At 59.3% G+C, this 24,289-nt stretch overlaps 2 protein-coding genes across 2 annotated transcripts in view; one reads left to right on the forward strand and one right to left on the reverse strand.

Annotated features, from left to right (window-relative positions):
• Positions 1 to 8,277, reverse strand: part of UBE2I (ubiquitin conjugating enzyme E2 I) — a 29,827-nt gene extending 21,550 nt beyond the window's left edge. The window contains exon 1 of the mRNA XM_005655133.3: positions 8,208 to 8,277. The gene's annotated coding sequence lies outside the window, so the exon portion shown is untranslated. The remainder of the gene's footprint in view (positions 1 to 8,207) is intronic.
• On the forward strand, positions 18,303 to 20,321 carry LOC396700 (tryptase). Its single transcript, NM_213794.2, is given in 5 exon segments — positions 18,303 to 18,479; positions 18,644 to 18,824; positions 18,938 to 19,206; positions 19,770 to 19,921; positions 20,023 to 20,321. Coding segments are annotated over 5 exon segments (834 nt in total). The 5' UTR covers positions 18,303 to 18,418; the 3' UTR covers positions 20,194 to 20,321.

Here is a 24,289-nt window from a genome sequence, read left to right on the forward strand (position 1 = left end):
GCATTGGTTTTTTGGGTTTTTTGTCTTTCTATCTTTTAGGGCTGCACCCGCAGCGTATGGAGGTTCCCAGGCTGGGGTCCATTCGGAGCTGTAACTGCTGGCCTACGCCACAGCCACAGCCACAGCCACAGCCATGTGGGTTCTGAGTCGCGTCTGCAACCTACACCACAGCTCACGGCAACGCCAGATCCTTAACCCACTGAGTGATGCCAGGGATGGAACCCACAACCTCATGGATGCTAGCCGGGTTCATTAACTGCTGAGCCATGACGGGAACTCCAGGAAGCATTCTTAATTTGGGATCCTTCTTGGAGTGGGCTCATTCTTCCCCAGCCAGTGCAAACCCCTGAAATAAAAGGTCCTACCTGGCTGGAGATGAATGGACACAGTGGAGGGGGACACGGTCACGGCAGCACCTTCTAGAAAGCCCAGGGGCAGGACATTCTTTTTTTTTCTTTTTTCTTCTTTTCTTTCTTTTTTTTTTTTTTTTTTGTCTTTTTGCCTTTTCTAGGCTGTTCCCATGGCATATGGAGGTTCCCAGGCTAGGGGTCTAATTGGAGCTGTAGCCACTGGCCTACACCACAGCCACAGCAACGCGGGATCCGAGCCATGTCTGCGACCTACACCACAGCTCACGGCAACGCCGGATCCTTAACCCACTGAGCGAGGCCCGGGATCGAAGCTGCAACCTCCTGGTTCCGCATCGGATTCGTCAACCACTGAGCCACGACGGGAACTCTGATGTTCCATCTTTAGAGGATGATTTCGGTTTGCTGGAAAACCCCTGTTAGAAAGATCTGTGCTTAACGTGACTATAATGCCTCAAGAATCGTGGAAGGCCACTGTAGTGGCCATAGAAGCCCAACAACAAGGACTCGACTCCTTGGCACAGTGGTGTTACAGAACGGACGAGGGCTGGATGGCCTTACTGCCCAGCAAGGGGGACTCTGTGCTGTGTTAAATGAATCCTTCTGCTTTTATATAAATGCAACATCGCAGGTAGAAGAAAATCTGACTACCCTCAGAAACAAATTAAAATAATAGATAACATAAAACACAAATAGGAGGAGCTCCCGCTGTGGCTCAGCAGTTAGCAAACCCGACTAGCATCCACGAGGACGTGGGTTTGATCCCTGGCTTCACTCAGTGGGTTGAGGATCCGGCGGTGCCATGAGCTGTGGTGTAGGTGGCAGACGTGGCTTGGATCCCGTGTGGCTGTGGCTCTGGTGGAGGCCAGTAGCTATAGCTCCAATTAGACCCCTGGCCTGGGAACCTCCATATGCTGTGGGCGTGGCCCTAAAATGAAAAGACAAAAAAAAAAAGAAAGAAAAAACCCAACACAAATAGGAAAGGGAGGTTGGTTGGGGCTTTACTGTCTGCATTTGGGTCCCTCTGGACCAGGGTCCTGCCCATAGTAGGACCGTCATGATGGCCCCGTTGGCCCTGCTGTTCGGACCCTGTGTTGCCGGTGCAGCCGCGGGGTGGCCACCGCACGTGCAGAGACAGTGAGGCTGCAGACGACGGGCCGGGATCGCTGCGTCCCCCGAGCCCCACAGACTCAGGTCACTATAGTCCCTTAAACGCAGCAGGTGCAGGGGAATCTCCCAAAAGACCTATGCTCATTCCCAGGTTGAAAAAACATCAAAAGCGGGGAATGTAAGGGAAAACCTGACATTACTAATGGAAAACCTCTCCAACTGCAAGTTCTGCTTCTGTAAGCCCCGCTTGCTCAGCGCCCCCCCATGATCATGTGACCACTAACAGACCCACACCTAAAGCTGGAACATTCCCTGCCGCCGGCTCCTCCAGTTCCCACTCCGGTCCACCCCTCCAAGCGTGGACCCAGAAGAACTGGCCTGTAAAAGCCTGTAGCAGCCCCTGTTCGGGGCCTGGGTTCTGGAGAGCGATCTTCCCCAGGCCGGCCGGGTAAGAGAGCTGAGTCCTCCCCTCCCAGGGCCGCTGGGTGTCTCGCGGGGCGTGGGAGCTGCCAGAGGGTGGGGGCAATCCCCGCCCCTCGCTGCCTTCTGGGTCTCGGGTCCGCTCTGACCCGTGTATGAACGCGGGTCCATCCCAGACTCGCTGGGCGCCTCCCCGCCCTGTGGCTTCTGCGCCCCCTCCCCCCCTCCCCCAGCTCAGGGTGGGAGAGGGCGCTTTCCAAGGTCAACCTTCCTGAATCCGGCTCGCTTTGGGACCTGGTGGTGGGAGGTGTCCCAGGCTCACGATCTGGGCAGCACCTCCAGAGAGGGCTCCTTGGTCCCTGGACAGCGGGGGCGGGGGGGGTCCATTCATTCCCCTCTCCTCCCCCCTCGGTCTCCCCCCATCTCTCTTCCTCCCTCCATTTACTCCATGGCCTCCACCCCTTTCTGGCAGATACTGCGGGGTGACCTGGGGCTGGGACCCTGGGGCTGATGTCCTTTGGCCCACATCTGGCCCAAAGCTCTCAGCAGGTGCTCAGGGGATGAATTCCATGTGTTCGCAGCCAGGCTGTGCTCCTGGGAGTACAGTGAAGACAGCCACAAGCCCTGAGATGGGGTCTCTCCTGCTGGGCTGGGGAGGGGGTCTACCGAGGGAATCTCCTGGTCAGCAGAGGCCCAGAGAGCAGGCCCGGTCATAGGTTCTGGGGTCCCAGGTATGAAGGTGGGAGGGCCAGGCTCCCAGGTCTCTCCTAGGCTCCCTCCAGGGGGACTGCCCACTCCGGGGTCCGCGCATTGATGCACCATGGGCCTGGTTTGGGACACTTCATCCCTTTACCCATCTGCCCTGGCAGCTGCTGGGCTTGGGGGCTTGTCGGGGACACCTGTTCTCTGGGCTCCCAGCCCTGGCTTGCCAGCTCTGAGGGGTCCTGGAAATGTGCATTGGAACAGGTGCTCAGGTGGGCCGGCCACACAGCTCCTGGCCCTTGAGCTGCACTTTGAGAAACCCCAGGAGCGTGAGCCTGGGGTCCCCGTGCCATGTTTCTCATGAAGTTCCCAGGAGGTTTGCACAGGGCTGCGCAGGGAAGGTGCTCTACCAAGCAGCAGTGGCCAGTGAAATGGGGTGGCTGTTGCTGGATGAAGGAGAGGAGAGCCAGGGCCTGTATAGGCAGGGGTGGCAGGGTAGTGACCCAGAGGGGTGAGGAGGGTGTCGTCGGAGGAGGCAGACTGGATATGGCATGTGGCCGTGGAGGACCTGGGCCTGATCCTGTGGGCCCTGGGGAGCCATGGAAGGTTGTGGAGCAGAAGATGCCAGGCAGGGTCCTGGTGCTGTGCTCGCGTGCGGCTAGAGGCTACCGGGTGATGGGGAGACGTGGCCCTTAGCCCCGGTTGCTGAGTTCCAGGCAGCAGAGAGAACTCCCGTCCTGGCAGAAGGTGGCTTGAGGTCCTCACCATCCGAGGAGGAGAACACAGGGATTTGGGGAGGGAGGAGGGAGGCTGGGGGTGGGCAGCATCTGGAATCTTCAGCCCAGAAGACTTCTGTGAGCAGCCTGCACCCCCACACCCAGGACCCCCTCCTCAGTCCTGCACAAATACTTCTCCAGCATTGCCTGTCCTTGAGAAAGCACACTGCCTGCTGTCGATGGGCCCGCATGGCAGGGAACAAGGGGTGATGGCCAGAAGGTGAGAAGGCCCCCCACTGACAACCAACAAGAAAGCAGGGACCCTACGCCTGACTGCCACCAACAGCCAGGGGGCCTGTAGGAGACCCGAGCCTTGGATGAGGACAGGAGAAGGCCACCCTAGCCTTCTGAGAACCTGAGCAGGGCTTCCAAGCCAAGGCTCCTGAAGCACAGACCCTGAGATAAACAAGGTGCCTTGCTGGAGTTCCCTGGTGGCCCAGTGGGTTAAGGATCCAGCATTGTCCCTGCTGCGGCTCAGGTCACTGCTGTGGGATCCCTGGCCAGGGAACTTTGCATGTTTACGGTGCAGCCAAAAGAAACGGTGCCTTATTTAAAGCCACTGAGTTTGTGGTGACTTGTTACACAGCATTAGCTGACGGATGCACCTGGTTTAGACGGGGAGGTCTCTGAGGAAGGACTTACAAACAGACCTGTGGGGAGGATGGGGGTGGGGGGCAGAAAAGCTTTCCCAGCAGGAGGGGTGGGAGGTGGGGTGAGTAGGGAAAGGCCAGTGTGGCTGGGGCAGTGAGAGTGAGTGGGGCGGGGAGGAGGGGCAAGACCAGTGGAGTAGGACAGGCAGTTGGGATCACTGATATTTCTGCTGTGCTGGGGAGTTTGCTGTGCCTCAAATGCAACAGTTCCTGTGTTGGGGGGGGATTTCTTTTTTCTTTTTTAGGGCCACACCCACAGCATATGGAGGTTCCCAGGCCTGGGGCCTAATCGAAGCTACGACTGCCAGTCTACACCACAGCCACAGCCACGCCAGATCCTTAACCCACTGAGCAAGGCCAGGGATCGAACCCACAACCTCTTGGTTCCTAGTCGGTTTCATTTCACCTGCGCCATGACGGGAACTCCCGAGAGGCCAGGGTTTGATTGGGTCCAGCTCCCTGGAGAAGGGGCGGGCTTTGTGCAAGGTCAGTGGATGTGAAGCCCTGGGGTTGGGTTCTGGCTGCACCAGGTCCTGTGCCCACCGTGAGGGTAGGGGCGGTGTGATGGGGAGGTGCCTGGATGAGGCAGCGCCCGAGCTTGAGTGCCCCTGGGTGCCTGCTGAGGGTCACGCCATGGGCAGGTGGGAGGTTTGTGTGCAGAGGCTACTGTTCCAGGGGCTGCGTAAAAAAGAGGAAAATCCACACACAAAACCATGAAGTTGGACCCCTACCCCGCACCACATGTAGAACTAACTCGAAGACCCAGACATGGAGCTAAAACTATAAAACTCTCAGAAGAAAACAGGGGAAAGCCTTTGTGACACCAGACGTGGCGATAATTTCTTGAATGTGATACCAAAAGCACAGGCAGTTAAAGGAAAAATGTAATTTAAAACTTTGTGGGAGCTCCCGTTGTGGCACAGCAGAAATGAATCCGACTAGGAACCATGAAGTTGCAGGTTCAATCCCTGGCTTCGCTCAGGGGGTTAAGGATCCAGTGTTGCCGGGAGCTCTGGTGTAGGTCGCAGACATGGCTTGGATCTGACGTTGCTGTGGCTGTGGTGTAGGTTGGCAGCTGCAGCTCCGATTCGACCCCTAGCCTGGGAACCTCCATATGCCGTGGGTGTGGCCCTAAAAAGCCAAAAAAAAAAAAAAATCCCCCAAAAACCAAAACGACTTTGTGCATCCAAAATCATTATTAATAGTAAAAACACAACCCACAGAATAGGAGAAAATATCTTTAAGTTACACACCTGATGGGGGTTAATATTCAGAGTATCCCAAGAACCACTACAACCCAACATCAGCAAAACTAACCTGCTTAAAAACGGTCAAAAGGTCTGAAGAGACATTTCTCCAGACATACAAATGCACGTAGAAAGCGGCTTGGCCCCAGGCACGAAAGAAATGCAAACCAAACCACCTTGATACATGGCCTCACACCCATTAGATGTTTATTATAAAAACAAACATCAAAACTACCATGAGGTACCACCTCACACCTGCCAGAATAGCCATCATCAGGAAATCCGCAAATAACAGATGCTGGAGGGGGTGTGGAGAAAAGGGAACCCTCCCGCACTCTTGGTGGGAATGTAAATTGGTACAACCACCCTGGAGAACAGTGTGGAGATTCCTCAGCAAACTAAATATGGAACTACCATATGACCCAGCAATCCCACTCCTGGGCATATATCCAGACAAAACTTTCCTTGAAAAAGACACATGCACCTATCTGTTCATTTCAGCTCTGTTCACAATAGCCAAGACATGGAATCAACCCAAATGTCCATTTACAGATGATTGGATTAAGAAGATGTGGTACATATACACAATGGAATACTACTCAGCCATCAAAAAGAAGAAAATAATGCCATTTGCAACAACCTGGATGGAACCAGAGATTCTCATACTAAGTGAAGTAAGTCAGAAAGAGAAAGACAAATATCATATGATATCACATATCTGGAATCTAATATATGGCACAAATGAACCTTTCCATAGAAAAGAACCTCATGGACTTGGAGAACAGACTTGTGGTTGCCAAGGGGGGGGGGAGGGGAGGGACTGGGAATCTGGGGTTAAGAGATGCAAACTATGGCATCTGGAGTGGATAAGCAATGAGGTGCTGCTGTGTGGCACTGGGAGCTCTATCTACTCACTTGTGATGGAGCCTGATGGAGGATAATGTGAGAAAAAGAATGTGTACGTATATATGTGTGTATGTGTGACTGGGTCGCTTTGCTGTGCAGTAGAAGACTGACAGAACACTAAACCAACTATAATGAAAAAATAAAAATCATTAAAAAAAAACAAGCAGGAAATAACGAGCATTGGCTGGAAGGCGGAGAATTTGGAAGCCCTGTGCATTGCTGGTAAAATGGCGCATTTGCTGTGGAAAGATCTGGAAGGTGGGAGGGCCTGGGGCTTGGAAAGGGCAGTCTCCCTGGATGAAGGACCTTGGAGGATGAGGAGCCCCATCTTTGCAGGGGGTGCTGGGGAGGCAGTGGATGGGTGCTCCATCTCCTCTAACCCAGCTCTGGTGCCCTTGGCTTCCTCCTCCAGAGGCTCCCACCCCCGCCCCTGCCGCTGCTGGGCTGTCCAGCTGCACTAAGGACACCCCTGAGTCTCCGAGGGTCTCCCTGGCTGTAGCTCAGCCAATCCAAGCTTCCCAAGATATCCCTAAGTAGCAGTGGTCTAGCTGTGACAGGTCCTCCTGCTCCCTTTTCCAGGGGCTCCCCTTGCAAGCTCCCCGAGGGAACCCTCTGACCCCCAAAGGGCCTGAGCACCCCTCAGAGACCGACTGGCCCTGCGGGAAGCAGAGGGTACTTTCTAGTGGGAGTTCCCAAGCTGGGACGCTGGGGCCGCGGGAAGGGGTCCCCCATCAGTGCACCTGTTCAGGGTCCCCAAGCTTGCCTGCCCCTGGTCCACTGGATGGTTTTGTAATTTAGAACAGAGAGGAGCAAAGTCTGGGACTGTCTCTGTGTGCCAGCGCGGTGACTGGCCGGTGTGACTGCTTTCCTGGGCCCCGGATGAGAGGGAAGGTGGTCAGAGGAAGCCTAATACTGCCAGTCACCAAATCACCGTTGCCAAAGAAAGAGGCTGGGTGCTCGGAACCAGGCAGTGGGCAGAGACATTCTGCAGTGCGCCGCTCCCAGTGCCCGGGCGATGGGACCAGGAGAGGGTGGGTCTCTATTTCTGGTCGGACCTGGCCAGCAGAGAGCTGAGCCGCCAGGGTGAGAAATATCTGGTCGCCACGAGCATTTCTGAGACTGGAGAGTAAAGGTCGCCTGGGGCAGCAGGGACGTCCCCCTCACCACTGCGCAGAAACACCCTGGCACTACCAGAGCTTGGCCCCCAAACCCCGTGAAACAGGTGGAGGAGGCAGTGGAGCAGAGGCGGAGGATGGGGGCAGCCTTCTCTCCCCAGGTGGCTTCCCACCTGCTCTTACCCTCATTCACTCTCCCTGCCGGTTCACTGAGCCTGGGACCAAGGAGTTGTTTGGTTTTCTCTCTTTGCAAGACGGGAAAACATTTGCTAATGCAGGACAGTGAGAAAGGGGGGGGGGCGGTAAGGAGGGAGGGAGAGAGCGAGAGCAAGAGAGAGAGCAACCTAGCGCGCACGCCCTCGCTGGGCACCCGGTGTAGGGAGGTACCTGGCGCCCACCGCGGCAGGTGCACACACTCATGGAGGCCTCGCCAGAGCCCTCCTTTCAGCCCCAGTCTTGGTTCAGCATCTCCCCCCGGCGCCCCATCGGACTAGGCCCCCCACATCTCCAGAGGCTTTCTGAGGACCCTGCAGCCGCCGCCTCGCCCGTCCTCGCCCATCTGGGCCGGTCGGGTCTCCTCCTCTCGGTCTCCCAGCGCAAACGCCGCGGTTGAGGCCCAGAGCTGCTCCCGCACACCTGCGCCACTCCTGCCGCCGGGCCTCTGCTCGCGGTCCCCTCCGCCGGCCACCCCTTCTCTCCCGTTCCCCAACCCGGCAGCCACGGGGCCCCCTCCCACCTGCCCTTCCTACCTGTTCCAAACCCCAGCCCACGCCCTGCCTCCTCCCAGCGCTGGATGGCCTTGGCCCCCCGCGAGCTTCAACCCTCGGGTTGGGGGTCTGCCTCCCAGCCTGCGACCAGGTGGCGGAAGGAGTTTTGAAAGTGCCTGGAGGACAAATGAGGGCAAGACGCTTACCTGGGCTCGGCTTCTCCCGCAGGGACAGCGGCGCCTCCCCGCCCGGCGCGCGCGGCCGCCAGGTGGCAGCAAAGAGCCGCCGCCCCGCCCCGCGACCCCCGTTGGCTCGCTTAGCAGGTGAAGAAGCTGCTGAGAGGAGACTTCCCATCGCAGCTGGGTAGGGGCTGTCCTTATGCTTTGCTCCCACAGAAGAAGGGCAAGCTGAGCATGCTCGGAATTTGAAGCCTGATTGTGGTACCTGCCCTGATTCTCACCTCACCTGTCCTGACTTGTGAAGGGGCGGGGCGGGGGCGGTACCTAGACTGGGAGAGGGGTTGGAGGAACCACAGGGGCCCAAAGGGGAGACTTTCTCTTTGTTTTATTTATTTATTTATTTGCTTTTTAGAGCCACACCTGCGGTATATGAAGCTTCCCAGGGCCAGGGGTCGAATGGGAGCTGCACCTGCCAGCCTACACCACAGCCACAGCAACGCCAGATCCGAGCTGTGTCTGCGGGCTACACCACAGCTCATGGCAACACCGGGTCCTTCACCCACCGAGCGAGGCCAGGGATCGAACCCACGACCTCATGGTTCCTAGTCGGATTCGTTTCTGCTGCGCCACAGCGGGAGCTCCCAGGGGAGTGTTTTCTTCAGGCACATCCTCCACAGGCCAAGCAGGCAGGGAGAGGGTGCTGAGTGAATCCATGAAGGAACAAAGGAATGGTGGGGGGGGGGGCTCAGAAAGGGGAGCTCAGAGCCCTAGGAGCCCAGAAGCTGTGTTCCCGAGGCCTTGCGGGAAGGAACCGGGAGAAGGGGGCAGGAGTATTCTGGACCTGCCAGATCCTGCGGAACAGCAGGGCATGGGGGGGCCTCCTGGCAGCAGTGGGTGTGTGTGGAGTGGAGCATGGGGCTTGTGAGGTGGAGAAGGCCCAGCCTGTGCCCCAGCCCCAGTCCTGCATGCTGAATGCTCAGGGGGTCTGGGTAGACCACAAGCCGTGGGGCACAGAGTGCTAGTGCCAGCTCTGCCCTGGGAGACCCTGGGAAGGTCATGCCTTCACAGCACCGTGTCATGTGGCCCAGGCCGTAGGGCCACTTGGGCTCACCTGGATCTGCTGCAGGGCCCTTTCCTGCAGACGTGGCAGGCGCTTCTTGCTGATCCCACCTCCAGAAGCCGGAGGTGCCACTGAGCACTGTGCTGCTTTGTCGGGGGCAGGAAAGGCGTCCTTTTTCTCGGAAGGGATCATCTAGAGGCCCCAAAGTACCGTGCCCTCAGCCCCTTGTCCTTGATCCAGGCCTCCGGCAGGCGGGTCTTGCTGAGTCCTGTCATGAGGTCATCGATGTAGTGGACCAGGGGGTGCTTTTAGGGATGCCTGGGGGCCAGACGTGCTCCCCAGGTAAGGCCTTCTGTCCTCGTGGCTGATGGGGACTGGGAAGAAGCCAATCCCCAAGGGCTCCCTGGACGGCTGGTGCTTTGGGGGAACAACCGGAGAGGGGCCAGCTGCCCCCTCACACCCCCCTCCCGGCCTGCGCTCAGCGCTGAGCTGTGGGGGCCTTTCCCAGGGCGCCGGGGCCTGAGCCCGGAGCCGCGCTTGCAGGTGGGTGGGATACGCGGGCAAGCTTCGGCCGGAAGTTCGGGACCCCGTTAAGCTGCTTAAAATGAAGGGCCTGCAGTTACTCTTCGTAGCCACACGGGGGCGCCCGGGCCGGCAGGAGGGGAGTGGCCAAGCGGGCCTGCGGGTGGGACCCGTCTCCTAACACCCGGCGCCTGAGCGGGTGGCGACTTCGCGCTGAGCCGCCCGGGGGAGCTGTGAACTCCACCCACCACTTTCTTCTTTCTTCTTCTTCTTCTTCTTCTTTTTTTTTTTTTTTTGTCTTTTTAGCTTTTTAGGGCCACACCCGCGGCATATCGAGGTTCCCAGGCTAGAGGTCTAATCAGGGCTGTAGCCGCCGGCCTGCACCACAGCCACAGAAACAGGAGATCCAAGCCTCGTCTGTGACCTACACTGCAGCTCACGGCAACGACGGACCCTTAATCCACTGAACGAGGCCAGGGATCGAACCTGCAACCTCATGGTTCTTAGTCGGATTCGTTGCCGCTGCACCACCACAGGAACTCCTTCACCCACCACTTTTTATTTTCCATGGTTGGGTGGTTTTTTTGTTATGTTTTGTTTTGTTTTTAGTTCCGCACCCACAGCATATGGAGGTTTCCAGGCTAGGGGTCCAATCGGAGCTGTAGCCACCAGCCTACACCACAGCCACAGCTATGACAGATCCGAGCTGTGTCTGTGACCTACACCACAGCTCAAGGCAGTGCCGGATCCTTAACCCACTGAGTGTGGCCAGGGATCGAATCTACATTCTCACAGATGCTAGTCAGATTCATTTCGGCTGAGCCACGGCAGGAGCTCCCCAAAGACTATTTTTGAATAAGGTCCCATTTTGAGGTTGGACACGATTTTGGGGGGACCTAGTTCCCGGGAAGAGAAAGCTTCAGCCTTTCCTGAAATGCTCTTCTGCTTGATTCGGCCGAAGGTGGTGTCTGAGGATGGCACTCTGGGTGTCACTGACCCAACCAGCAGGAGGTGTGGCCAAGGATTTGACATGGGCGTGATGCAGGGTGGCACATGGGCAGGGCCAGTAAGGGACCTGTCCCCCCAACCCCCATCCTGCAAATCAGCCTGGCTCCCTAGGTTACTCTCAGACAGGAAACTTCTGATCCATACCATCCCTGCACGCCTACCTGTGGACACGTGGTGACCCGCTGCTTCCTGCAGGCTGGCGGGACACAGACACAATCTTGCTGGCTGAGCCCACAGCCTACACCAGGCTGGCTCCGTATCCTGCTCCATGGGTCTGACAAAGGCTGGACGACGTGTACCCTCCCCGACCTGGCGCCTTCCCTGGACGGTCCCTGCACTCACCCCCCGCCGGGCCCTGTCTGACCCTGGAGCACCCAGGATGCTTTTCGCGGATCAGGTTCCAACCTGACAAGTCCGGATGAGCGGCTGGTTGAAAAGGCTGCCCTTTAGGCCGTGTGGGGGTCCAGCCCCTCCCCATGAGGAGACCACAAGAACTCCCTGCAGAAGCTTCTGGAAGGGCAGAGTCCGCCTTCAGGACCCCACCCCCACCCCCGCCTCGCTCTCGTTTCTGACAGCAGTGTAATTAATCACATTCCAGCATTCATTCAACATGTGAACAAATTTAGACAAAATGTGCAGAAGGGAGGCGGGGGTCAGGACCCCGGGGAGCAGCTGCCTTTGCTCTTTGCTGCCCCCTGGTGGCCACGTCCCGCCGGCCGGACGCCCTCCCCTGGTAGGTTTCGCTTGGGGTCCGGGGGGCACGAACTGAGTGTGCCCTCTGTGCCCAGCACCTGTCCCCCACGCCCTAGGGGGCCCGAGACAAACCTGGGACACGGCCCTGCCCCCAAGGACTCTCTGGACAGCTTTGGGGGGACGGCTGGAGAGTGGCCGCAGTGCATGGAAATGGAGCCGAGAGCTAAGTTGTGGGGACCCCTCCCAGGGCACCCGGTTCACCAAGGCCGGGGCGCTCCTGTGCGTCCGTGTCCCCATGAGGGACCACGCTGGGGGATACAACTCCCCACACCGAGGTCTCGCTGCTCCCAAACCGCCGATTAAACTGCAGCCCAGCTCGGCCCCTAGACCCCGCCCCCTGCCCTCCGTCCTGCGACCCCGCCCTCCTCTGAGCCAGCCCCCCCACCCCCTGCCCACCTCGACCCCGTCTTCCATCCCCGCCCCTGCTCTCCGTCATCTGCCCTCCGCCCTGCGATCTCCGCCTTCCTCCAACCCCTGCCCTCCGCCGCCCCCCCGCTCCCCTACGGCCCCGCGCTCTGCCCTCCACCCCCGGCCCGTCATCCTTCGCCCCCAGGCCCCTGCCCTCCTGCCCCTGTGCCCTCAGTCCTCCTACTCCGCCCCTTCTGACACCGCCCCCGCCGTCAGCCCCCCTCCGACCCCGCCTTCCATCCCCGCCCCCTGCCCTCCGGCCCCTCCTGCCCGCCCTCCGCCTTCGTCCGACCCCGCCCTCCGCCCCCTGACCCCCTACGACCGCGCCCCCTGTCCTGCAACGCCCCCATCCCCTGTCCTTCTCCCTCCGCCCCCCGCCCCCTGCCCTCCGGCCCCTGCCCTCTGCACTCCGTCCTCAGGCCCCTACCCTCCGACCGGCAGCCCCTGCCCTCCTCCGACCCCGCCCTCCGACCCCTGACCTCTGCCCTCCTCCGCCCCCGCCCTTCGCCCCCGCCCTCCATCCTGGATTGGTTAGGAAGCCACTGATGGGGCTGAGGTGGCCACGAAGGAGCAGCCCCCCACCTCTGTCACCAGTTAGCAAGTGCCTCCCCGCTGGGGGGCCGGGTGGCTCATCGTGCCCAGCACAGCCCACCTGGTGGCCCTGTGCTTGGGGACAGCCCAGAGTGACAGCCCAGAACAGAGGCTCAAGGTGCAGGTGACAGCTGCTACCACCATGATGGGCAGCCAGGGCCCCTCCACAGTTCATATGGACCCCCTCAGTTACACCCGTGGACCCTGGGACTCACCTGGTGGCACAACCCCCACCCCCTATCCCTGCGGGTCTGAGCTCCGTCTGGTGACGTGGACTCTCAGGCAGGGTGGCTGCCCTGTCCACCTGCCATCCCACTTGATGGGGGGGCAGCAAGGACGTCCCTCATCTCCCCTGGCCCCCCTGGCGACACAACAGCCCTCTCCTCCTGGGGGTCCATGTCATTGTCCCCCTTCCCACGTATGCAATTGTGAATACTCTCAAACTGGTGTCCACTGCCTGAGGTTACTAGTTTCCATTGCTCGCCTCCTTCTGCTCCTCCCCTTTCTCCTAGGACAGCTAGGCATCGTTGGCTGCCTCCACAAGACGGTTATCTGCCTGGCCTTCCTCCTGGGCTCCCCTCGCCCTGCATCTGTCATCTTGATCTCATCTAGACTGTGAATTCTGCATTTGGGTGCCTAGATCTCCCTTTTGGGGTGCTATCTCTCTGCCAAAGATAACAGTCGGCTTGATTGTGCTCTTTCACTTCCTTTGCCGAATTTATCTCTCGCAACATTTGCCCTCTATTAGAGCTTGATCTCAAACGGTTCACAGGGTTGGGATGTGGTGTTTCTGAGAACACGCTGACGCGGCTCTCATCCTCCCCGGCCGTTGGCTTGGTTCTCAACCATCCCCCCTCCCCTTCAAGAGGTTCCTTAAAGGTCAGCCTGCCTCTGCTGCTGCTGTTGCATCCTCTGATACAACACCCCATTTGGGTTTTTTTTTCCAAAAGATCTGTGACCTCTGGGAATGTGAGACCCGGTCAGGATCCAGTTCCACCTGCCAGGCTCACCTGCCGGGCTCACCTGCCCGGCCTTGCCCTGCAGGATGCCACCGGCTGCCATGAGTTGGGAATTCGGGGGAGGCACTGTGGGGAAGCGAAGGGAGCTGTGGGCGGGAGGAGGCGGCAGCCGGCCATCTGGATGGAACTAGTCCCCACGTGGGTGTCGGGAGCTTTTCTGCGGAGGCGCCTCTGGAGCCAGTGGGACTCGGCTTCCCTCCCGAGGGACTAGGGAGCTGCGGGGAGTTTCCTCACCAGCCCCTCTGTGGGGCGCTGCCCAAGGCCCAGGCCCTGAGCCAGAGGAGAGCAGAGCCTGCAGAGGGACAGAAATGCTGGCCGGCAAGGCGACGGCGCCCGGGGCAGGACTCAGGGGGCGAGGATCTCTGCGTCCCGCCCGGGGGGCCTGGCTTACGGGGGGGCCGTGCCCTTGAGGATGGGGGGAGGAGGAAGGCCACCAGCTCCTCCTGGTCTCAGCCGGCACGTTTGGCGAGAGCTGAGTTCCGAGCTGGTGCCTGTCGCCAGGACGGGATTTCGGGGGAGGACGGGACCTGAGGTCCTTTCAGGCTGAGCACAGAGGGAGGCCGTGGCTGTGGGGGCGGGGTGGGGGCCCAAGCGCAGGCCACGTGCTGCCCCAACTGGTCTCATCCCCGAGACGTGGACAGCAGATACCCAGGGGCTTCCCAGAGGAAGCGGTGGGACACCCGGCAAGCTCGGAACCCTGGTTCCCGACTCCTTCGTCCCTGGGCTGTGCTCTGGAAAAACATCCAGAGGGGCCGTTTTGCACCTGCGCTGGGCAAAGCTGAGAAGCTCCTACCTGGAGGTGGGAGGACCAGGGACCCAGAAGCCCTCAGGCCGACGCAGGGAGGTGTCTGGTCGGTGGCGCTGGAGGGTGTGTGGCTCCCAAGCCAGGCCTCCCGTCCCGTGAGGGTGAGGCGGGCAAGCAGGCCTGGCAATGTCAGATTTAAATGGAAGCGCTCTGTTAAGGTTGGTGGTGGCAAGAAGGTGGACCCAACCAGAAACCTCACCAGCTTGAAAGGAATAACCGGGGTGGGGACCTCCCTGTCACCATCCAGCAAACGTGGAAGCGGCAAGACTGGTCTCCCCACGACACGTGCAAGCGTGGGACGCGCGGGAGCCCCTGGAGGCCACCGCACCCCTGGAGACACCAAGCTGCCTCCCCGCAGCACACATGGAGTGAAGACACTGGCTCAGACGGCAGTCATCAAACGGTCCACCATCAAGAGTCACTGGAGAGGGTGTGGAGAAAAGGGACCCCTCCTACGCTGGTGGTGGGAATGTAAACTGGTGCAGCCATTATGCAGAACAGCATGGGAGCACCTTGCAAAACTAAAACTGGAACGGCCAGATGCTCCAACGGTCCCGCTCCCAGGCAGAGAGCCTGAGAAAACCGCACCTGAATGTTCAAAGCAGCAAAATTCACAATAAACAAGCCATGGAACGCATCTCAATGTCCAGCCACTGACGGAGAAAGAAGATCTGCTACACAGACACAATGGAATATTACGCAGTCAGCAAAAAGAATGAACAAAGGCCATTCCCAGCAACATAGATAGAACTAGAGATTCTCATAATAAGCGAAGTCAGTCAGCAAAAGACAAGCATCCATATTATGTCACTTAGATGGGGACATCTAAAGAAAATAGGACAAAAGAACTGATTTACAAAACTGAACCAGACCCACAGACATAGAAAACAAATATGTGGGAGTTCCCGTTGTGGCACAGGGGAAAGGAATCTGACTAGAAACCGTGAGGTTTGGGGTTCAATCACTGGCCTCTCAGCAGTGGATTTTTTTTTTCTTGCGGGGTGGGGGGGGAAAGCACACCCAAGACATAAGAAGGTTCCCAGGCTAGGGGTCGAATCAGAGTTGCAGCTGCCGGCCTACACCACAGCCACAGCAATGTGGGATCTGAGCCGAGTCTGCGGCCTACACCACAGCCACAGCAACGCTGGATCCTTAACTCCTCGAGTGAAGCCAGGGATCGAAGCTGCGTCCTCACGGTTACTAGTCAGATGCGTTTCCACTGAGTCACGATGGGAACTCCGTCGGCACTGGATTCCTAAGCAGCAAGCGCTGAACCTGAGCTGGGTAACGCTACTTCCTGTCATGGGGAGGAGGCTGCTTTTGGTCTGGAGAAAGCCAACGGGCAGACACAGCTTCACCTGGTTCCCAGGGGAGCCCAGGGGAGTGTGTGTGCAACCACCGAGCTGTGAGATCCTCTTACCCGGAGAGCCTGTGAGCTGCTGGGATCTGCTGGCCCAGATCTGTCTGCCCGTCTCCCTCCCCGGAACCGGAACCGCAGGTTCAGCAGGAAAGCTGCCCCGCCCCCCTCTCCACCTGCTCTCAGGTCCTGGGGCCCTTTGAAAATTTCAGCAGGAAGTGGGCAGATGTGCAGGCGCTTCTCCGCTCCTGAGAAGCTGTTTCTGGGCATGTGAAGCTCCCAGGCTGGGGTTCCAAGTGGCAGGTGCCCTTGGGGTCTGACTCAGCCCTATGTCCAGGATGGGGCGCCTCAGCCTTCTCAGAGATGGGAAGGGGCTCCCTGCTGTCCCTGAGCCCTGGGGTCCTAGAGGTGGTCAGGCCACCAGCAGTCATGGGCCTTGAGGCTTCACAGTGGATGAGACAGTTCTTTCTGGAAGCAGGAAGGAGGCCTTCTTTCTCCATCAGATGGTGCCGTCCCAGTGCCCCGGAGACACCACGTGGAGCCCAGTTGCCCATCAACATGGAACCAGGAGGGTAAAGGGATCTGCTGTCCAGGCAGAGGCCTGTGGGGTTGCCCTCAGGGGCCCCAGGTGCAGTGGAGGGGCAGCCAGCTGAGCAGGACCCCACCATCCCCGCCCCCCCAAGCAGAGCTGCCCAGCTACAGACACAGCCCCCACCTGCAACTTTATGCCCACTGGCGTGTCATGTGCGGGTATCTGTGTGTCCTGGGTGTGTGTGCGTACCCACACGGGTGCATTCATTGTCAATAGCCCCGGTCCCCCTCAGCCTTCAGAGGGGCCAGGAGTGCACTCAGGTACCCAGGGGAGACCACCCACAACACGGGGTCCTGACAGCTGCCTTCCTTCAGATTTCACGCCGAGTCATCACACGTCCCTGGGGCTCCAAGTGGAGACACCTCCCAGCAGTCTGTCCTGGGCGGCCTGTCCCCAGCTGCCAGGTCTCCCCTTCAAAGGCTGTCATCATGGGGAGACCCTGTTTATGCCTCCAGGATGTGTGCGACTGCACCTGAGACAGGCCCCACGGGGCACCTGCGGGCACTGGACCCAGGCCCGCTCTGGCCTCCTGCCAGATTCCAGGGGCCTTGTGCAGCACGTCCGGCTGTGAGGCCTGGCTACGGGACACCAGGGGCACCGAGGGTCAGGCCTGAGGATGACTGAGACTGGGGAGCTCCCTGCCCCCCACCCTGGCCCTGCCTGAGACCAGTGTGGACAGAGCAGCCAGCCCCAGCATGGGCCTCTCAGCATCCCCTCCTTTCTGGGATGGGCACCCTGGCTCAGCTGTGAGGCACCCCAGGCTGACGGGGGGCCGGGGGCCAGAGACAGGAGCTGGGCGGTGCCCTGCATTCCCACCACGTCTCTCCTTGTAACCCCATGTGTGGGGGGGGGGGGCGTGGGCGGCCCAGTGGAGCCAGGGGCCTGGAGGGTCTCAGGTACCACTTCCCTCCCTGGGGTGACCATGGGGCGGCTGGGAACTGTGGCCAGAGATGCATGAAGGAGCCTCAGGGCCTCAGAGCAGCCCAGCCCTCCCCCGCTTCTGGGTCTTCCTCCCTGAGCCCTGAGGGATGCAGGCCTGGGGCTTCCCTCGGGAAGCTCAGGGGCGCACCTCCTGGCTGAACTCCCCTCCCTGGGGAGTTGGGAGAAATCCCTCTGTCTGTCCTGAATCTGGCTGTCTTTCCTCAAGGGCACCACCTCCCTGGGCACATGTAGCAAGCCCTCTGGCCTCCAGGCTCTGTTAGAGGAAGGCTGGCAGCTGGGGTCCAGGCAACAGGCAGAGGACGGAGCAGGGAGCAGGGAGCAGGGCGGGGCGGGGCTGGGCAGATCCCACAGACCTCCCTCCCCTGATGCTTTCCCCACCCCACAGCCTCAGTACAGGCCCCATGACCCCCACGTGCGGGACAGGGTAGGCCCCACAGGCCCTTGGCGACCCCACCCAAACCCCACTGGCTCCCAGACCCATCCTCTGCTGCAGGCTGTGGTCACGGGTTACGTGTTCCTGTGAGCCCCTGACAGCCCAGGGCGCACACCCAGCACTGGGCCAGGACTTGTAGCCTCTGGCTCTATGCGGGTAACTGGGAGGCCTCTGGGCTGTGGAGGGGACCTGGGGGCTGTGCCCCAGGCCCACAGTGTGTCCATGGGTGCCTGGGGTCCAGAAGAGCAGGACTATGAGCTCAGGGCTGAAGGGCAGCTGCTCACAGTTCAGCCCCACCTCTGCGTAGACAGCCGCCCTGAAATACCAGCCGCCCGTTTCCACTGCGGGAGTCCCCTTCCTTCCTTGATTTCTCTCTCTCTCCACAGCCTGAGCTCATGGCCATGGCTTTCCCAGAGGGACCCATCCCTGCAGGGAGGCCCCGGGCTGCTTCCTTCTGCTTCTGCCCAGGTACCCGTTGGCCTGCCTGGTGAGCGTTGCTAGACAGGCATCCGTGCCCCTGGCCCCCCCAAAGGCGTGCACCTCTCTGGGCACAGACCACAGCCCCGTACCCACTTCCTGTGTCAGAAGGATAAATGCAGGTCCTGGGGGACAGAAGGAGGGCAGAGCCATGCGGGCCCGCACAGAAGGGGACCCTGCTCCCCCGCAAAGGCAGCCTGCGCCTCCAGCCACCCATCCTTCCCAGAAGCTGGTGCTGGGAGTCCAAGCTTCCCCGCCAGGCCCCCCAAGGATGCTGTGGCTGCTGTTCCTGACCCTCCCCTGCCTGGGGGGCTCCGTGCCTGTGACCCCAGGTGAGTCTTGCCCCCATCAGTGCCCTAAGGCTCCCGGACCGTCCTGCTCCCAGGGCCAGCCCCCTGCAGGGAGGGGCCACCCTCTTCTGAGAAGCTTCCCCAGCCCCTGAGCTCCAGAAACGTCTTTGTCGGGGTCCCTTACAGCCCCGTCCTGTGCTTCCCAGGCCGTGGCCCCAGACATGAGCTGGTGGGCATCGTGGGGGGGCATGACGTCTCAACCTGGAAGTACCCCTGGCAGGTCAGCCTGAGGAGCTACAGGGCGAAACTCGGCCGGTGGATGCACCACTGTGGGGGGTCCCTCGTCCACCCCCAGTGGGTGCTGACGGCCGCCCACTGCGTCGACTCGTGAGTAGTGCTCGCCCATCCCCAGGGCTGGCTGCGAGCGGGGCAGAGGGCCTGGCGGGGGGCGGCTGCTATGGGTTTCTTCGGCCCCCGAACCCCCGGCCCCCCACCTCCAGGCACAACCTGAAGCCCCAAGATGTCAGGGTGCAAGTGGGGCAGCTGAAACTGTATGACGGTGACCAGCTGACGAAGGTGAAGCAGATCATCCGCCACCCCAAGTACCTCGGGTTTGCCAAGGGTGGCGCGGACATCGCCCTGCTGCAGCTGGAGGCGCCCCTGACACTGTCTGCTCGCGTCAACGTGGTCGGCACCCCGTCTGCCACGCTGAAGGTCCCCAAGGGGAAGAGGTGCTCGGTGACCGGCTGGGGTAACATCAAACACAACTGTAGGTGCTTGGGGCTGGGGTGGGGAGGGGTCTTTCCAGAGAGTGGCTCCCCCATGGACCCTTTGGCCCCTGGGGGGATGTGCTGCCCGGGTTCGGGCAGGAGGCTCCTGAGACAGGCCTCAGGACCCGGGCTCCAACCCTGGGCTGGGGCCCAGCCTCGGCTGCAGCCGCCTTGGGCTCTGACCCCCACAGCCGGAGCACACAGGATGCGGGGAGGAGTCCAGGGTCACTGAGTTTGGGTGACCTGCCCAGGTCCCAGGCTCCTCTGTTGCTGAAGCAGACTCTGTGTGGAGAGCCCGTGAGTCCTGACCTGCTGTCCTCAGCCCCCCTGTCCCCAGGCATGTGGAGCCCAGGCTCCGGCCGACAGAGTCCTGCATCCTAAGGCTGGAGAGGCATCTAGACCAGAGAGGTCCTGTGGTCTGATCCTGAGGGCAGAGGCCCTGGGGAAGCTGAGTCCTGGGGTCAGGGCTGGTGGTGGGGCCCCATCCCCTCCACTGATGGCACGGGAGCCCCACCTGGAGAGCGGACCGAGGACCTGCCCTCACCCAGCCCACCCCCCACAGTGTCGCTGCCCCCGCCCTACCACCTGCAGGAGGTGGAGGTGCCCATTGTGGCGAACAAGGTCTGTAACAAGCACTACAGGACAGGTCCAAACAGCAAACCCATCAAGGCCGACATGCTGTGTGCGGGGAGCAAGGGCCTGGACTCCTGCCAGGTGGGACCCCAGACATGCCCCGGCCTCCATCTCCGCCCTGCCTGGACACCCCATTGCAGGGCCCGTGGGAAGCGCTTGCTGAGGGCCGCCTTTCCCCACAGGGTGACTCCGGGGGCCCCCTGATGTGCAGCTGGAATGGCACCTGGGTCCAGGTGGGGATCGTGAGCTGGGGCAGAGGGTGTGGCCTTCACAACTTCCCGGGGGTGTACATCCGAGTGATGAGCTATGTGTCCTGGATCTACCAGTATGTCCCTCGGTCCCCGGGGCCCTAGCTGGGGCCAGGTGACCGCTACTGGAGCGGCAGACCCCCAATCTCCGTCTCTCCGCACCTGCCAGCAGGGCTGGAGCTGGGCAGGGCAGGGCACCCCAGATCCTGTCATTAAACAGTGTGGAAGTGGCACTAAGGCTGCCTGTGTGCTTGGACCACCGAGCGGGGGTTGGGAGGGGTCCTTGGGCCGGAGAGGAGATGAGGGGAAGGGAGGGGAGGGCCCCACCTTCCAGGGTCAGATGCTCTCGGCTCCTCCCCCAGCATCCGCAGCTTTGCTGAGACTGCTGGGGCCTCAGTCCCAGGCTGCCCTCCCTGACCCAACAACTCACTAGGGAAGGGCCCCATGGGCGCGTCTGGCTTCTCTGGCTCTTTGTTATGGGTTGCGTTCTGTGGGTCGCCTTGGACACGTGGCCTCAGGTGTGCGGAGGTGAGTTCCAGTGACACTGGAGGAGGTGGCTGTGGGGCCTTGGGTCTGTGGAGGAGACACCTGGGGCGGTGGGGCCCTGGGGGGGACAGGAGAGTCTAGGCCCCTGACTTTCAAGCTGCTCTGCCTGGAGCTGCCCCCCACCTGGCCCAGCCCCCCAGGAACCACATGAAGAACCCACTCTGTGGAAAGGAATGTGGTCTCTGTCCCCCGTGGGGCCCTGGGTCACCCTCCTGGTGTGGCCTGGGGGCCGGGCAAGGCCCAAGGCCTCCGAGCACAGAGCCCAGAGGAGGGACCAGGGCGGTGGGGGGGTCCCAGGTCAGTGCTCCCAAGGGCCCCGTCATTGTCATGGGCCTGAGCAGAGAGGAAATTCCAGATCAGGAGGCACCTGGCTGCCCCTCACCCTGATGTGGGGGGGGGGGACTGGGGGAACATGAATCTGTTGCTTAGACATTCCCTGCCACCCCCCACCACCACCTGCAGGCTTCAGTCCATCCACACCTTCCCGAGATGCCCTTGGGAGCCCCCAGCCTCCTCTCTCAGCCACGGGCCCTCCCTGAAGTGCCACAGACCCACCCCCATCCTCTGCCCACTGTTGGCAGCTGTGACCCACCCCATAGGTGCCCTGATGGCTGGAGGTGTCCCCCAGGCCACCTCTGCTGACTCTCAGGTTCCCAGGGGTCCAGCAGCTTCCAGAATGGGGTGGCGACAGGCAGGAAAGGACCCCCTTTCCAGACCTGTCGAGGGAGGCTGGTCACAGGGCCACAGAGCCTACCACTCACTGGCAGAGAGTCCAGAACAGGTTCCTGTGGAGACAGAAGTCCCTGGGTGGTTGCCGGGGGCTCTCTGGCCGTGGTGATGGGGTCAGGGTGATGGTGAAAGGACTTCTTTTCAAGGGGGTGAAAACGCTGTAAACGGCAATGGTGGCACACCTGTGCCCTTTGCTCCACTGCCTCATACGCTGGCAACGGGTGAAGTGTGTAGAATGGAACCTCCAGCTCAATAAAGCTCTTTAAAACCCCCTGAAAAGCAAACTGACAAAAAAGAACGATCCCACAGCTCTCATTTCCACGACCAACTTGCAGCTGCACAGAGACCCCTGTGTTCACGGCCTGGGACGGGGTGTCCAAAGGCACAGCCACCAGGCCCACAGGAGCCCCTCAGGCTCAGTCACCTTGGGCCCCAGTGCCCAGCCCTTGCGAGTCTGGGGAAGCGCCACGGAGGGATCTGGGTGGTGCTGGCCGCCCTGCCGTGTGGTCAGCAGCCATGCTGGTCCCAGCAGCAGTTGTGGGGGGGCAGCTCCTGGTGTCCGTGGTGTCCTCCCGCTCCCTTGGCCCTGACGTCCCAGGGCTCAGGACCGAGCACTGGGTCATGATGCCCGGACCCTCCCATCCTTAACACCAGATCCTTAACCCAATGAGCATGGCCAGGGACCAAACCTGAATCCTCACGGATGCTCATTGGGTTCTTAACCCCTGAGCCACCATGGAAACTCCTTAGTAATTGCTTTATTTATTTATTTATTTTTTTGTCTTTTTGCTATTTCTTTGGGCCGATCCTGCGGCATATGGAGGTTCCCAGGCTAGGGGTCGAATCGGAGCTGTAGCCACTGGCCTACACCAGAGCCACAGCAACGCGGGATCCGAGCCACGTCTGCAACCTACACCACAGCTCACGGCAACGCTGGATCGTTAACCCACTGAGCAAGGGCAGGGACTGAACCCGCAACCTCATGGTTCCCAGTCGGATTCGTTAACCACTGCGCCACGATGGGAACTCCAGTAATTGCTTTAAATGTAAAGAGACAACATGCTCCAATCAAAAGACAGAATGCCTGAATGGATACCGAAATAAGACTTGCACATCCGCTTCCTGCAGGTGATTCACTTCAGAACTAAAGACACCCACAAACGGAAAGTGCGGTGACGGTGAAAGGCATTCTACCCACGTGGCAGACGTCAGGGCGGCAATGCTTACATCATACAAAGCAGACTTTAAAACAAAGACTGTTGCAGGAGACAAAAAGGACAGAGCAGCCCGATCACAGGATTATTCCAAGAAGAGCTAACGCTTGTAAATACACATGCACCCCGCATGAGAGCACTTGAATATCGAAAGCAAGCATGAGCAGACATAACGGGGACACTGACCCGACAGGATAATGGTCAGGGACCCACCACCCCACCGACATCCACCAACAGGTCATCCAGACGGAAGCTCGACAAGGACACACGGGCCGTGAGCAGCACATTAGATCAATTCTCTCTCTCTCTCTCTCTCCCATCACCTCCAAAAGCGGCAGGAGATAGACTTGTTCCAAGCGCAAAGGAAACACACTCCTTTGCCACAAAATAAGCCTTGCGAATTTTAAGACAACTGAAACCACATCAAGCATTTTTTTCTGACCCCAACGCTATGAGACTAGAAATCAACTACAAGAAAATAACGGCAAAGCCCCACAGACATGTGGAGGCTACACGATACGCTTCTCAACAACCAGGGGATCCAGGCAAAGCAGAAGCCCCCAAATACCCGGGAACAAAGGAAAATGGAACCGCAATCATTCAAAGTCTATGGGACGCAGCCCAAAGAGTTAAGAGGACTTGTATGACGCTACAGGCTTGCTCCAGGAAAAAAACCCTCAACCAACTTAGAGGAACCAGAACAGGAAGGGACAAAACCCAAGGAGCAAAGAAATCACAAAGATCAGAGCAGAAATAAAGGCAAGTGAGTCTAACAATAGAAAAGGCCAATGAAACTCAGAGGCAGCTCTTTGAAAAGACAAAATTGATCAACATTTGGCCAGACTCACCAAGAGGGAAAAAAAAAGGGCCCAAATCAATAACATCAGAAATAAAAAAAAAAGAAAAGTTATGACAGACACCACAGAAGGGCACAGGATCATGAGAGACTACAACAAACAGCTATACGCCAATAAAACGGACAACCTAAGAAGAAATGAACAAATTCCTAGAAATGTAGGCTCATCCCATTTGGACCAGGAAGTAAAAGAAAACTATGCACAGACCAATTAGGAGCAATGACATTGAATCAGTCCTTGAAAAATTCTCAAACAAAAGTGCAGGACCGGATGGCTTCACAGGTAAACTGCTCCCAAACATTTAGAGAAGCGTTAACCCCAAACCTTCTCCAACTGCTGCAAAAAAAAAGGAGGAGATGGAACCCTTCTGAACTCACTCTAGAAGGCCAGCACCACCCACGACAAAACCAAAGACAGCACAAACAAAGAAAACGGCAAGTCAGTATCACTGATCCACAAAGGTGCAAAAATCCTCAGCAAAACCTGAGCAAACCAAAACCAAATTCACCGCACAGAAAGGCTCAGACACAAGGATCATTTGGAGTTTATCCCAAGGATGCAAGGATAGTTCAGCATCTGCTAAGCACTGTGATGCCCAAGGATAACAAACTGCAGAAGAAAAGCAGGAGTTCCTGCTGCGGCTCAGTGGGAATGAACCTGACAAGCATCCACGAGGATGCAGGTTCGATCCCTGGCCTCGCTCAGTGGGTTAAGGACTCGGCGTTGCTGCAAGCTGTGGTGTAGGTTGCTGCACGGCTGTGGCTGTGGCGTGGGCCAGCAGCTGCAGCTCCGATCTGACCCCTAGACTGGGAACTACCATATGCCCTGGCTAGAGCCCTAAAAAAAAAAAAGAAA

Source organism: Sus scrofa, chromosome 3 (genome assembly GCF_000003025.6).
Source record: "Sus scrofa isolate TJ Tabasco breed Duroc chromosome 3, Sscrofa11.1, whole genome shotgun sequence".
NCBI classification, from domain to species: domain Eukaryota; kingdom Metazoa; phylum Chordata; class Mammalia; order Artiodactyla; family Suidae; genus Sus; species Sus scrofa.